Source organism: Hirundo rustica, chromosome 2, assembly GCF_015227805.2.
Source record: "Hirundo rustica isolate bHirRus1 chromosome 2, bHirRus1.pri.v3, whole genome shotgun sequence".
Taxonomy (NCBI): Eukaryota; Metazoa; Chordata; class Aves; order Passeriformes; family Hirundinidae; genus Hirundo; species Hirundo rustica.
This window is the reverse complement of record NC_053451.1, coordinates 103,382,541-103,396,938: the sequence shown is the minus strand read 5'-3', so window position 1 is coordinate 103,396,938 and position 14,398 is coordinate 103,382,541. Positions and strand designations below refer to the sequence as shown.

The 14,398-nt window shown below is 39.7% G+C and overlaps 1 protein-coding gene across 1 annotated transcript in view; it reads right to left on the bottom strand.

Moving 5' to 3' along the window:
* PPEF1 (protein phosphatase with EF-hand domain 1) overlaps nucleotides 1-14,398 on the bottom strand; it is a 34,742-nt gene that overhangs the window by 13,791 nt on the left and 6,553 nt on the right. The window contains exons 3-7 of the mRNA XM_040057176.2: nucleotides 12,258-12,385; nucleotides 11,397-11,448; nucleotides 5,608-5,780; nucleotides 3,740-3,854; nucleotides 1,798-1,844 (exon numbers count right to left, since the gene is read on the bottom strand). Of these exons, the coding sequence (XP_039913110.1) occupies nucleotides 1,798-1,844; nucleotides 3,740-3,854; nucleotides 5,608-5,780; nucleotides 11,397-11,448; nucleotides 12,258-12,385 (515 nt within the window). The remainder of the gene's footprint in view (nucleotides 1-1,797; nucleotides 1,845-3,739; nucleotides 3,855-5,607; nucleotides 5,781-11,396; nucleotides 11,449-12,257; nucleotides 12,386-14,398) is intronic.

The window sequence follows — 14,398 nt, the reverse complement described above, 5'->3', positions numbered from 1 at the left end:
TCCATTTCAGCTCTGCACAGCCCTTTGCAGACCGAGATCACTCCCATGGCATTGTTTAGCATTGAACCCTCTTGTTTAAAGTAGTTTGTACCAACTCAGAGGATGAAATCCCTTCCAGCTGAAACAGAGTTTGGGAAGGAGGAAAAAAAAATGGATGCCTGCAGCCAAATGGGTTCACTGCTCATCTGAGTAAACTGCTCAGAGGGGACAGAAAATAGTGTCATTTAATTTGCTTCTAAATAACTAATCGGCTCTCTCATATGCTCTCTATATTCTCAACTATTTTGAAAGGACAAAACATTTGCCCATTTATTTGGTTTGATGGAAGGGACTTCCCTGGAAGTTTAACAGAGAACAACTGGATGTTATCTCTAGTCTGAAGTCACTGGGAGTTTTGGCTCTGAATTTACTGAAGTTAGGATAAGAGTTGCTTATTTTTTTCTCTTTATAGCATGTATTAGAGGGGGGGAAGTACTGGCATCTGTTTACTCTAAAAAAAATAAAATGCAGGCTGATTGCAGTTGTAAATATATCTGAGCATTTATCTCCAAAATAGTTATATTTCCCATTTCAGGTTCTGTGTAGGAAACTGATACATATGATACTCTTACTCCAGGTTTAAAAAGAGAGCTAAGCAACTAAGAGACTGCAATCCAAGCACCTGTTAAAGACGACGGATTAGTAAGAAAAGCAGCACTCTAAAAAAAGGTCTGATTATACTTTGACTATACTTCAACAGACTTCAGGTGTGCACTTGGGCAAAACCACCATATTTACATTCAACAAGTGTCAGATGAAATGTAACAAAGCTGGAAGCAGGGGAAGAATTACATCATTTAAACACCTGGTTTAGCTCACTTCAGTCTTCACTCAGTGCAGATGAATGTGTAAGGATCTGGCTCAGACCCTTTCCCCCCCGGAAAGCTCAAATCAAAGAGAGTACCTGCTCAATCAAAGGTGGTGATTTATCCTGAAGATAAATGTGAAACTAAATGCACAACATTTCCTGCATCTTCAGTTAAACATACAATTATGGAAAAGCTACCCTGGAGCTTAATTTGTTTTACACATCAGTAGAACAGAGCTATGTTTTTTTAGCATGATAAAAAAGGATATGTAAAGGGTGCCCAAAGTACTTCTATTTTCTGCAGATCATGTGAATGCTTCTAAGACTTAAAAAGCTTTTAAACACCACTCTTTCTTGTTTCCTGTTAAAAACACAAACACTCCTCCCCCAAAACACCAACAACCCAAAATCCAAACCAAAAAACCCCACAACGAACAAACAAAAAAACCAACCAACCAAAAAAACCACCCTAAACCAAAAAACTCCAACACCAAACAACAAAAAAACCCAAACCAGCCCAAAAGCAAACCAAAAAAACCCTGCAGGTATCAGTGGAAGGCCTAAATGAAAGCTTCTGCATTTTTTCCTTGAGTGTCAAAATTATCCATGGCGTAGTGTTACATCAGGAACTCATTTAGCTCCTGATTTTAGCAGACTTCAGTCAATGTGGAACTTAAAACAGTGGCAGAATTTTGGAGACTTTGCAAGGAGTCCTCTTAAGTTTTGGCTCATGCTGCATTCAGGAAAATAATAATCTCCTCTATCTCCTTCACAGTGAGCAGGCAGATAAGAAGAAGGAAAAGCTCTGACAAAGGCACCAAATTGTTCCAGGATTTGTGTGTAGTATATGCACATGAGCAGTTCTAATGCTGATAAATGTCACACATGAATATTTGTTCTTAATAACAAGTCATAAAGTGAAAATACTACATCACAGAGTACCTACTTACCTTATAGAATATCAGCAAAAGATCATCCAGGTTTCCATGCAAATCTCCTACAGGAAACAAAAAATATTTTTTTCTTTTTAAATTTTATCACAGAGGAGAAAGGAACTGGAATTATAAAACTGGAATTAGTTTGACCTAGTAAGTTTTTCTCCATGTTTTCCTTATGCATATAAACCCAGAAAATACCACTAAAAGACATTTTGAAATATAATAGACTTCTAAATACTAATGGGTTTAAATTTACCAAAATAGCCCTTTTTATACTGCACAGCTGAACAGGGACAGGTTTTGATTCCAACCAGCAGGAAGTGATGCAGAGTATCAAGAACTGCCCACACCTGTGTGCCTCAGTGCTAAGGCCACAGGAAGAACGATGGATTGGGCCCTTTTTGAGAGCTGTGTTGGCAACATGCAGGAGGATTTCGCCCCAACACAAAGCATCACTGCAGCACAGACCCGCTGTGTACCTGCCTGCCTTTCTTGCTCAAAGAGCCAAACTTCTCATGTCTGTGACTCACCACCACAAAGCTGCAGAAGTTTCAAAACCTATCTTGTGATAATATGCTTTTACCAACAACAAGGAAAAGAGATGTGATGTTTTTATGTGTCTGTTTTCTGTGCAACTTTTGATTCATTATGAGCCTCCTGTATTTGTTCTAAGGGATCTTTCAAGCTATGATAGATATCACATATGTGGATGCAAACATTTCAGGTATATATTTAATCTGCATTATTAATTTGAAATTATAAGAAATGGAGAGTGATACCTTAAAGAAATTTGGACTGATTATGTTTAAAAATGGGTTATCAGTCTTCTGCAGAGGCTCTTTCTGGTGACAAAAGCTTTTAGTTTCAGTAAAGGAGAGGGATCCCTTTTGATGCTGCTTACATAGTGCAAATGTAATACAAACATGAAGAGGAATATTTAATGAGAAAATGTTGTGTTGTGAACAAGCATGAATCTTTGCTTCCTTGGTTTAGAAAGGGGTCTTGTTGGCTTGGTTAATGAATTATTGTTTATACAAAACCTCATTTAAACAAACCCTTTCCTGGCAATCAAAATAGATCCACAACCACATCTTTAAAAACATTATTTATCTTGCATGTCTCATAGTACCTCTCTTATACCGCTTCATCATTACACACAGCACACACTGATAGATGTCAAGAGTTATGTCACCATTATTGTTCTATTTTGCAGCTACTGCATTCTGTGTTGTCAGGATACCGCATCCCATTATCCATAATTTACAAAAGTGTAACAAAATAATGGGCAAAGAGCTCTTAGTTCTTTACTGTGTGACACATCATTCTGTGAGACTAATTTGTTGGTTGTATAAAGACTTATCCATCCTCTTGGGTCTCCCTAGAAATGAGGGGCTATTAACGTTTCAATTTATTCTAGATAGTCATACTGTCAATGAAAGGGTTTTTTTGCTACCCATATTAAACCCTCATTAAAATCATTATGGAGTAAATTATGATTAAAATCATTAAAATCATTACTGAGTAAGGTCTTTTTCTCAGTGAGAGCAGAAAGAGGTGAGACTTAACAGCCAGTGATCAAAATACTTGGTGGCATTTTAGAGGTGGAAGTGCAGGAGTATTCAAGCAGCACTGCAGTGTTAGCTGAATTAATACTGACTCATTCAGAAATGTTAAAGAAGAACAGGAAAGAGGAGGTTAGGGAATTTCTTAAAATATACTTACTATGACTCAGGGAGGTTTTTTGTTGTTTGTTTGTGGGGTTTTTTTGTTTGTTTGTTTGTTTGCTCCAATTTATGCATTTGTGGGGGGAAAATAAATAAAAATAAATAGATACATTTTTAAGGGCATTGAGAACTTTCTTCTAATGGCAAAATTTGGAAATGTCAGTATCATTCTCTAACCACTTAGAATATCAACCCATAGCCCAAAGCAGTTATCTCCTCTGGCACCTTACCACAGACAGTTATCTCCTTGGAGTAGGAAGTTGAAAGATGGGTGATATTTGGCATCTCCTTGAGAACCCTCCTAGTTTCACTTAGCAGCTGCAGTACATAGCGGGCATGAAGCAGCTGTGAGAAGAAAAAGCAGGTAGAAAAGGAAGACTTCTTTTAATTAGCAATAGGTCTGTCTGTTTTATTAATATCAGTCATGTATTATGGTTAATATCAGCCAAGGTTATTTATAGTGCAGACCTCCAGACATGAGTACAGACTGTATGGCCTAGTGCTGGGAATTAGGAATGTTCATAGCTTTGTATTTGCTTCGCAGTGAATGGACATGGAGCCCTTAATGAACTGTTTTACAGATTTTCCCAATGTATTTATACTGTGCTGTTTCTACTCTTTCTGTTTTTCAGAGGAGAAAAGATAGAGCACTCAGAACCACTGCATAAGGCCATCTGTTTAAAGTAACAGGGGAAAAAAATAAAAAGGATGTGATTCTAGGTGTGAGTAAAAAACAAACAAACTAAAAAAAGAAAAATCCCACAACCTCCAAAACACAAGTCAACAACAACAACAACCCCCACCAAAACAACAACAACAAAAACCCCAAAAACAAAACCAAAAAACCCTAAAGGCCATAAATGATATTTCAGCAAATTGCAAAAACAGTGACAAGAAAGCTCCAGTAAGGGCTGCTTTGGCAAGGGCTATCTTCCTGTTCACAGTGAAGAAGTTATAACAATACAACATTGAAGCTTCTGGTCTTCTCTCCTAATGTTATTTATGAAAATTTTGTCATTGGTGATTTTTAAAACTTTTAATTCCAACAGAGATCTGAGGAATTCTGCTGGAGGAGATAGATGAGCTACAGAATGACTTTTCAAGATTCATGTTTCTAAGCAAACAGAAAGGCCAATTACATACGACCATTTCCTTAATAAAATGCCAGCCACAGTAAGAGAAGGGAGAGAGGGCAGTAAGGTGAAGTCTGGGTTGGTTGATTTATCATGTGTTTTATATTATGTACTTTTACAATCAGCCTCCACAGAAAATTACTGGAGAAAAATATTCTCATTTAGTAAATTAAAATGCATGTAGACCCTTGCACCTTTTGTACAGCATATTGTTAGGCACAGATAATTACAAGATCAAACAAAGCTGTGCCATTTAATTCCACCCTGCTCCACCCTCATCTTGTGGGCAACAAAAGGGCTTGCTCAGGAATATAGAGAATGAGGAACAGCCTTCTCATTCTGTGCCTGGGAAGCTGCAGCCTGAGCTCCAGAGATTTGTGCTATCACTCTGTTCAGCTACACTAGCAGTGCTTGACAGTCACTCCACCGTTATGGCGGAGTCTTGCACCCTGCAACGAGGTGATTAACCCTTACACCTCAATTCCTCTGAAAGAGTGAAGTGGGGGAGGAAAGACAGATGAGCAAACAATGAACACTTTTAACGTATAAAAAGATGCTAATTAGTTTCTATTTTAGCCCGGTACACCTTTCCCAGTCCTGCACTCTCACTGAGAACTCCTGCCTTGCAGCTGCTAAGGGCTCCCATTTTGTTTCACTAGTCCCTGCCTCCTTCCCTGGTGGTCATGCAGCAAAGTAGTGAATCAAATGTGGGAATTCATCTGTCTGAGAGCTGCCTGCTCTTGATTTTAGTGTGTTAGCTTGCAGCCAGACCAATTTCCCAAGGCAGCTTACCATGCACATCTATGATCACACTGGGCCAGCAGGAAAAAGTAATGAAATGTAAAAGAAGGGTGAAATATCTCTTTAAGGTAAGGCACCAGTTTAGCTTTACACTGGATTGTGGAACTACAACTTGACAGATGTAAAATAAGTTAAAAAAAGAAAACAAGCTGGATGCATTTTACCTGTTCATTCCTGAAAGCATGAAGGAGAGCATTGGCATCTTCAACAGTAAGGGGGAATGAGAGTCGTGGTCCATAATAGGAGTCTGGAACAGCAATCTTCTTTTCAAATTCTTTTAAACATAAGTCTTCATCCACCACCTGAGGAGCACTAGGGCTGGTGAAAATTTGAGAAACTGGAACAAGATAGAAGGAAAACAAAAACGTAGAAACTCCACCAGTCTCTCATAGAGCTGTAACAGCATGGCCAAAGCTGGTTGAATGTAACTGCTTCAACTCCGGCAATATTACAGTGGCTGACTCCTGCCTCCTAAAGTGGAAAAGCTCCAGGTCTCCCCAGACTGTTTCACAATACTAAAACCTACCAACTAATCAACCACAACAAGATAAAAAGGACCATAGTTAAAAACAGGCAAAAACTCTTTTCCACCTGCTGGTAGCTGTGGTCAGAGTGCAAAACATTTTGCAGTGAAGTTGTGGAGCAGTCTGCTCGCAGGTAACAAGAACCATCACTGGGTACAAATTTCCTTCTCCCTTCCCTGGATGCAAGGAGACACAAAAGTCATGGCTGATCATTTAATGATCACCATCTCGTTAAAAGTTCAATATTACACTTTTAATACATGTTTTGAAGATTCACTTCTATTGCTGTTATTTTCCAGTAAAAATTTTTTGGCTAAATAGCATCAAGTCACAGTGATTATTTTAAAAGTCAACAACAAAATTCTATTTATTCACAGCAGACTGCAAATCACTCCTTTCTGATACAGCTAGGAAACAATGCCAGCTTTTGGGTGGCTGCCATAAAACTACTGGATGAAATAAAGTAAACAAAAACAGAGTGGTGAAAGTAGAGCACAGCTTTTAATTTTCCTGGAACATAGAGAAAGCAGGAACACTGCTAATTGCTTTAATCCAATATTTGAAATGTAATTGACTGATCAGGAGATCTCAGTGCTTTCTTCTTGCAGATTGTCTTGGTCTTATATTATTCTAACAGAGAGAACCAGGCCCTAAACGAAACTGTTTTAGCAGATGCTGTTCCAGAGTTGCTCTTGGGAGATGATTGTTGTAAACACTTTTTGCTGGGCTACAGTTAAGTTTTCTGTAAACCTGATTTCCTGCAACTGCAAATAAAAATGTATTATTTACAGCTGTGTAGCTGTATTATTTATTGCTGATTTACAGCTGACCTGTAGCTGTGACTCAAAACTCAGAGTACCCAAACCCAGCATGTGGCCTCATAAATTATGAGATTCATAAAGGCCAACTTGTCTTGCAACTGGATAAAATCCATATTAAAGAAATAAATAGATAAAAATGTAATCTGGATTTTTAAAAGTCCCCTTTTACTATCAGCACTTCAGCTGTGGGCTGATTAGCACATTCAGTGCTAATGCAATGTTATATGTAGCCATTTAAATGGATTAAGGCATCAAGTAACAGCAAAGTGCTCGGGGTTCACTGTTTTCACCAAGTGCAGTTTGATTTGCAGTCTTCCACCACAGTTACAGCTTTGTCTGGCTGGACACCAGAATGTCACCATGGACAGAGGCAGAGGCCGCAGGCCTCTGGACAGTATCTCCCCCTGCACCCGACTTCCCATGAAGTGGGCAACTGCAGAACCAACTCCTCAGAACACCCAAATGCCTCATTTCCTGCCTGTTCTAACCAGATGTCCTTCTCAGACGTGACTCGTTCAGAGTCAGTGATCTTCTCTGCATTTCAAGCCAGGCAGATGCCTGCCCATGCCTGCTCCTACTCCTGCCTTCCCTTCCAGCACAGAGTACGCCATCCATTCATCACCATACCTCTGAACATGAACTCTCCTTCCTCGCAGACTCACTTCCATTTTGGCACATGTTCAGGCTGGGAAACCCAATCCTTCCCTGTAGGGCATATCTCTGCAAAGTACACCCCATTTTCCACTTCTGGGTGAGCTGTCAAAAGTCAGTCATGGTCATTACCCTTGAAGTGTGCTTACAGATCCTCAGGCTGTCTTTCAGCTGGATTTTAGGGCTTCCTGCACAGCATGACTGTTCCATCTCTGAACAGTAAGTGATGGATGACCTAATGCAGCCTGGGGAATCACCACGCTGCCCAGCAAGTACCCCAGCTCACCACATGCCCCGTGCAGGACCGATTCTGAAGGATTCAGCACCCCTCACATTTTGCTGTTCTAGCTGAAGCTGTCAAGGCTCTCTCAGTACATACTGAAAGACAGCGGAGAAAAGTGTTAGCATGCCTGGTTCAGGCACATGTGTCAGGATAGAATGAAACATCCTCTACCAGCATCTGCACCTCTCCACTGACTAGAGGGAGCACAGGCAATGACCTGCTTTGTATTCTGACACCAGAGCCCAAGCTCAGGGAGTTGAGCCTTCACCGTGAACAAAACCCAAACAGCTACCCTACAGCCATACTCCATGTTAAACATAAACACTCAGAGCTAAGCAGAGTCAAGTGTGGCCACAGAAAGCCCAAACACCTGCTTCTCCTGCCTAGAGCACCTTGCCATGGGAGTTTTTCAAGGCAAGTCAAAGCTGCCACTGCCAAGGATGTACTCACTATTGGGGTAATCGTGAATCAGCTACTTCTGCAGCTCTGAAATTAGTTCTCTGTTCTGCCACCATCTGTGTGCCTCCAGCCTGATCACTGGGGTGTTTGGGAGCACCTCTGACTCCTGAGAAGTGCTTTTACATAAGCCAGATACAGATCCACAGCCCTCAGGTCAAAGCCAAATGGACACTGTGCCTACAAAGAGGAAAGAGGTTTCTAAAATGCTTCAAACATTTCTTCCTTCACACCATTCCTGGTGCTACAAACTGCGGGCAGCTATAACTTATTCCCTACTGCAAGAATCACTCTGTGCAAAACATCTTGGAAGGGTGTTAAAGCTGTAAGGGAGGCATCACAGGGAGTGAATCTGCAGAAAACAACGCTTCTTTTTTGTTCCCCTTTGAATGAAGGCTCCAGGAGGTGCCCTGGTGACCTTGAGAGGAGCAGGTTTAGATTCCCAGTCCCACCATTTTTCTCAGGATGTGCCTGCAGTCTTCTCACCCTCAATGTGCTCATAAAAGAGTGAGCAAATGGGTCATCTTTTGCTGGAAAAGCAGTTTCCAGCTTTCTCTGACCAGAGAACTTTCCATTGAAAGCTGAGAAAGTAGGAAGATTTTTTTTCAGGAAATGAAGGATAAAAGTATAAGGTAGAAAAGGGCTTTATTCTTATTTTCCACAAGCCCTTGCAAAATAGCCTTTAATAAGAAGCAGAACAAGACACTCAGCTATGTAATATCCCAATCACAAACTACAGTGACGTCTTAAGAAGAATGGGAGGATGAAAAAAGCTTTAGGGTGTAACAGATAAACAAGAACATCAAAACCTCTACTGTGTTAATGAGATGGTAGCTGCTTTCTTCCTTTGAAAAACATAATATGAAAAAAACATTAAAAAGAGGAAAGTAACGAGATTAATGGTGGAGGCTGAGTAGTTTATAATGTAAGGAAAACCATGGATCACAAAATTTTTAGGTAACCTTATCACATACTGAGAAGAACAGGCAACCTATTCTTTGCTAAGATTATTATATACTGTCTTCTTGGACACAGCTTTTTAGAATGATATGCTGTTCTAATTTAAGTGAGCACACACTGATGAAAAAAAAGAAAAAAGCCAGAGAACTGCAGGTTTTAGAAAATGCTTGAGAATAGCAAAGTCAATTTGAAGTCTCTCTGGTTGTTACGTTTACATTCACTGTGGTTCACATCTTAAGATGGTGATTCAGCAGAAGTAGAAGCAGTTCTTTAAGAATCCCTCTATTCAGCACTGATTTTGCTTACATCAGTGGGGCTAGCATGAGTGCTGCAAAGGTCACTTCCAGGGGCAAGCAATCAAGACTTTAAAGCAAAGAATGCACACAGCCAGCAGTTGGACAAAATAACCACAATCCACACAATACATATTTGATACGCAATTCCTCAAAAAAAAAAAAAAAAAAAATATATATATATAAAAAAATCTAAGGCAGTTCCTTTGCATAGGCAGCCTTGGCCATCCCTTTATTAAACATACAACAGAATTCTTCTGTTTTGTTTAGGGTTCTGGTTCTTATCTGTAACACATGGTGTTAGAAAAGGGGAACAAGCCAAGACAAAAATAAAAACTCTGGAGTAGTTATCAAGTCTTAACAACATCAGTCCTGAGATGGAAGATGGAAGTTTTAAGCCAGCTAGACAAAGGCATGCTTTACCATAAACCATATACACTTTATCACGTGTTTCAGCCTAAACCACATCTGCAATTCCCAATATCTGCAAGACCAAGAAACAGGTCACTTGTGCAGTGGTGATGAGGGGCAGCCCACAGGATCCTCCATCCCCCTACCTGTGCACAGGTGAGGCTCGGATCTCCACCTGCACATGAACAACCTATGCATGTAGCAGTGCTCTGCAATGTCCACAGCCCTAGAAAGTCACTTGAGACTCCTCACCTTCACTCCTTTTGTCAGTAGACACAGTTAATGAAGGTGGATAAATCATATCTACAACAAGCAGCTGTAAAATTCCATTTTAATATTATAATAAAAATAGAGATTAAAAATATTTTGCCAAATCTCAGACCTAGCACTACCGTTTTCTTTCCCATTCAGGTGGAAAAGCTGAACAGGGGTGCATTATCAGCATGAAGAAGTAGATGAAGTGAGCAGTATCTGATTTTCTTTGAGCTTGCCAATTCCTTCCCAGGAAGTTAAATGACTAAAGGAGATTTTTTTCACAGAGTATGGCAGTAATGGAGAAAAAAAAAAAAAATCAAAGGGAGAACTATTGTATCATCTGCCTTGACTTTGGAGTGAGGCTCAAATGTAATTTATTTTTTTGCAGAGCAGCATTAGGAACTCTAAAGTATTTAAGAGAGAAAAATTGCAATTTCTACCGGTTGTCATTAGAGCACTGAACCACTTAAGGTTTTGATGGTGGCTTTATCCTGCTATCAAAGTGTCTTGTGCAAATTTTAATTGGAATAACCTGTGGCTAGACCAGATGAAAGAGAAAAGGCATTCTCTTGTAATGCAATAAGAAGGGGACAGCCTCATTTTTAACTCTGCTGGGATTAGATCTATTCTGAATTTGTTCAGGGAAGTTATGTTTGTTTTCCGGACTTAGGAATCACTTTCAGTCTGTCCTTCTGTTGAGCTTGACCTCAAAAGGTCCAAGGATCCCAAAATACTTCAAGCATTAAAGGTTGTTCCTTGAATAACTGAAGCTTAATTGAGATGGTTTCCAAAGATTTATCTCCAGCAGTTTAATTTTATTTCCTTTTTTATCATTCACATACTGATGCATGTTGCAGTGAAATCTAGAACAAATTACATTTAAAAGTGGTCCAGAACTGCCAGAGGTGGTGGGGGAGAAGGAGAAACCTCTTTGATTATACCTGCCTTAAACCAACTGAACACAATCTTTCTGAATAATCACATCTCAGTTTAAGAAAACATGCACAAAATGCTGTGAAAATTGGATTTTGTAGGAAGGGCAGTAACATATAAGAAAGCACTGTAAGCACCTCTGAATATTCTCGTAAGGGCAACAGGCACCTGCTCTGACTTACTGACTGCTCTGAGTCACTAAGTAGATAGCAAGTAGTGTCAACACTTAGAGGATCAAATTCATATTACAGTATTTGGGACATCAAACCTCAGCACATGGCACAGGGTGTAAACATTGAAATTTAACTTTCCTCACATCAAGTTTTTCAAACACAATCTCCACATTACTGTTATTTTTATTGTTACCTGAATCAGGATGATTACAATGATCCAGCATGAATGTGAAAAAGTTGGATAGCTGAGTATGAAAAAGAAAATAACAAACACACTGATCAGTTTAGATGTTCTAACAAGCATTAACATCTTTTTTCCTCAATTACTTGCAATTTCCCATTCAGGGAATATAAGGGGGGATATAAGTCACTACTGTATATTTCCATAGGATCAGCCTGCAATAATGACACAATGTGTGCCCTACTACAAAAATACTTCCCCTTTCCTTTTTTTGCTATGAATTCACAGCTGACACTTCATGAATACATAAAATGTTTCAGGGCTATTTCAGTGCTGCTGATGTTTCTGGAAGTAATTCATCTTGCCCACCACCCAGAATATTTGCCTAGACTTCCTTCATAGTCAATAGAAACAATTACTACAGTGCAGTGACCTGACTTTAGACACAGATGCTAGGATGCACACAAAGGCCTATAAGTTCCAAATTTCCTATACTGACCCTAAATGAAGCCTGGGCTGACATGCTGAAACACTGATATCTCTGTTGCACATATATTGCATCACAGACAGTTAAGATCACCCATAGTAATCTGTAAATGACCAGCAATCCCTGGCTAACAGAGATACTACACAGGAACCTATACCCTAGATATGCTGTATGGGCAGAATGGTGTCCTGGTGCCTATGTAGTTACATTCATCTGTACCTCTGTGTATGAACACACACAACTTAGCTCATGTGTCAGGCAGGGAAACACTTTTCTTAATCAAGACCCAGCTTTGCAGAAGAAATCACCACACACCCATTCTGGGGATAATCACATTCCTGGGGATAACATAACTGCTTGTATAGGAAGGATGGAAGGTTACAAACCTGTAGTTGATCCTGTTCATCAGCATATTCGATTGACTGGAAGATACTGAGGGAATAGCGGCGCCTCATCTCCAGCCGGGCCATCGTAAAGCGGTACCACTTCTGGATGAGGACTGCAGCTCTAATGACTGTCAAAACAGAAAGCAGCCAAGGACACTTGGATGCAGGGTAATCTACAAGGAAAATATGCATGCTGCCTTTGCAGAATTTTGCAATCAGATGATGAATTCACTCCACGGTGCACCGTCAACAATAAGATGAAACTCAGTAAAAGTGAGATTGGAAAAAATACGTGATGCCTTTACTGTTTCTGTCTTCCGACACAGATCCCAAGCTAGCTGACTTGCTCAGGCCTAAGTAGTTACAACCTCCCCCATCTAATTGTCTTGAAGACAGTACCCAGATAAGAAGTCAGTCATGTTCAGCTGATGGGCACTATATGGGTTTTGGGAAGGTGAAGAAAGGAAGAACAGTTTGTCCTATCAACAGTCTTCATCAAGCTGCAGTAAAAAGCTTTGCTTTTGCAACTGTGACATGAATAACCATGTAATAACAGTATTTGCAACAGCCTCTTCTACCAGAAAGCTTTTTGCCTGCAGAGCTGCACCAGCAAGCCAGCAAAATTCAAATCCTAGGATAAAAAGTTAACAAAAGGTATTGAAGGGTAGAATATGTTGCTTAAATTGTTGCCAAGAGGCAATGAGGTACAGTTTTAGCTAGCTTGGTTAACAAAAGAACACTCACCCCAAAAAGTCAATGGAACATGCCAAAAAGACCATTTTTGACTATGTGCTGCATATGCATTCCACTCAGCACTTTAAGAAATTGTGTCTACTAAGGTCTCAGTCTGGAAATCTGCTGGAAACTTCACTGAAGGACAAATCATCAAGACTGAAGCCTAGAGGAAAGAGCCTGCTGCCTTTAGGCCCCATTCATACCACAAAGAGATCACACTCGTTTAACTGCTCAGATAAAATTTATTAAGCAGAGAAACATCTGGTGGCAGAAAGAGGTTCTGGGGTGGGCACTGTCCTGCACTGCAAAACAGTAAAGAAAAGCTCTGTACTAAAGGGACAGCAGTTTACACCAGTCGATTATTGCAACTGATCACAAATACCCGGAATTTTTATACTAGGATGAGTGGAACCTGAGTGAGAATGATTTTTTTCTTACTGATATTTATGCAGGTAAGGACAAATATTAATGGGAAAGTGATCCTATTAATAGAGTATAACAATAAGGAAACTTTTTCATTAAAATGCTTACAGATGCCATAACAATATGTTGTTTGCTTATTTTACCATTCATGAGTATACACTACAGTTAAGGTGGTAAAATTTTCAAGTCTAGGCAAGACCAAAATCCAGAAAGACTCCCATTCTGTAGATATTGCATCCATCCTAGAAAAATCCTCCTGTCTGAAGGAAATGTGATCCTTATATAACTAAGAGCATCCTTCAGACCCTATATAAACTCTGAGATCTCTCTTATTTTCTGTCCTTTCTGGAAGTCCTTACTACTACAGACCTGAAAGCCTGAGACATTACAGCAAGGCTGTCACCAACATTTCTGTTTGGAAGAGTACCTAAGGGGCAAAGCACAATCACTAGCACAGAAACGGATTTCCAGCATCAGAGCCATTAAACTTCCCATTAAAGCCCCCTGGGTTGCTTAATGGTCCTGAGCACTTAACATGGCACAGTTCCATTGCTATCACATAAGACAGATACATATCAATCACTGTGGTTAATGTTGCAAATCTAACAGAAAGTTTCCTGTCTTTTTTTTTTTTTTTTTTTTTTTTTTTTTTTTTTTTTTAATTGTACTTATTACAGCGCTGTTATTCTCAGGGCTGAATCAGAACATGATTTTGACACTAGGCTAAACTGCATCTCTAAAAGAAATTGTTATCAGTTCCAGAAGGTCCCTACACCAAGTATCTGTTAAATGCATGTTATTAATGCATTAGAGAAATGTACAGCCTCAGGCTGCAGATAGAATGATGGTTCAGCATCACTTGACTACTGTTGAAGAGCAGAAGGGAAAATACCCAACAACTCCAGCAGACAAAGCACAGTCCAGCAAGCGCACAAAGTCCTAAGCCCCACATCAATGTGCATTGATGGCTGTTGATCAATAAA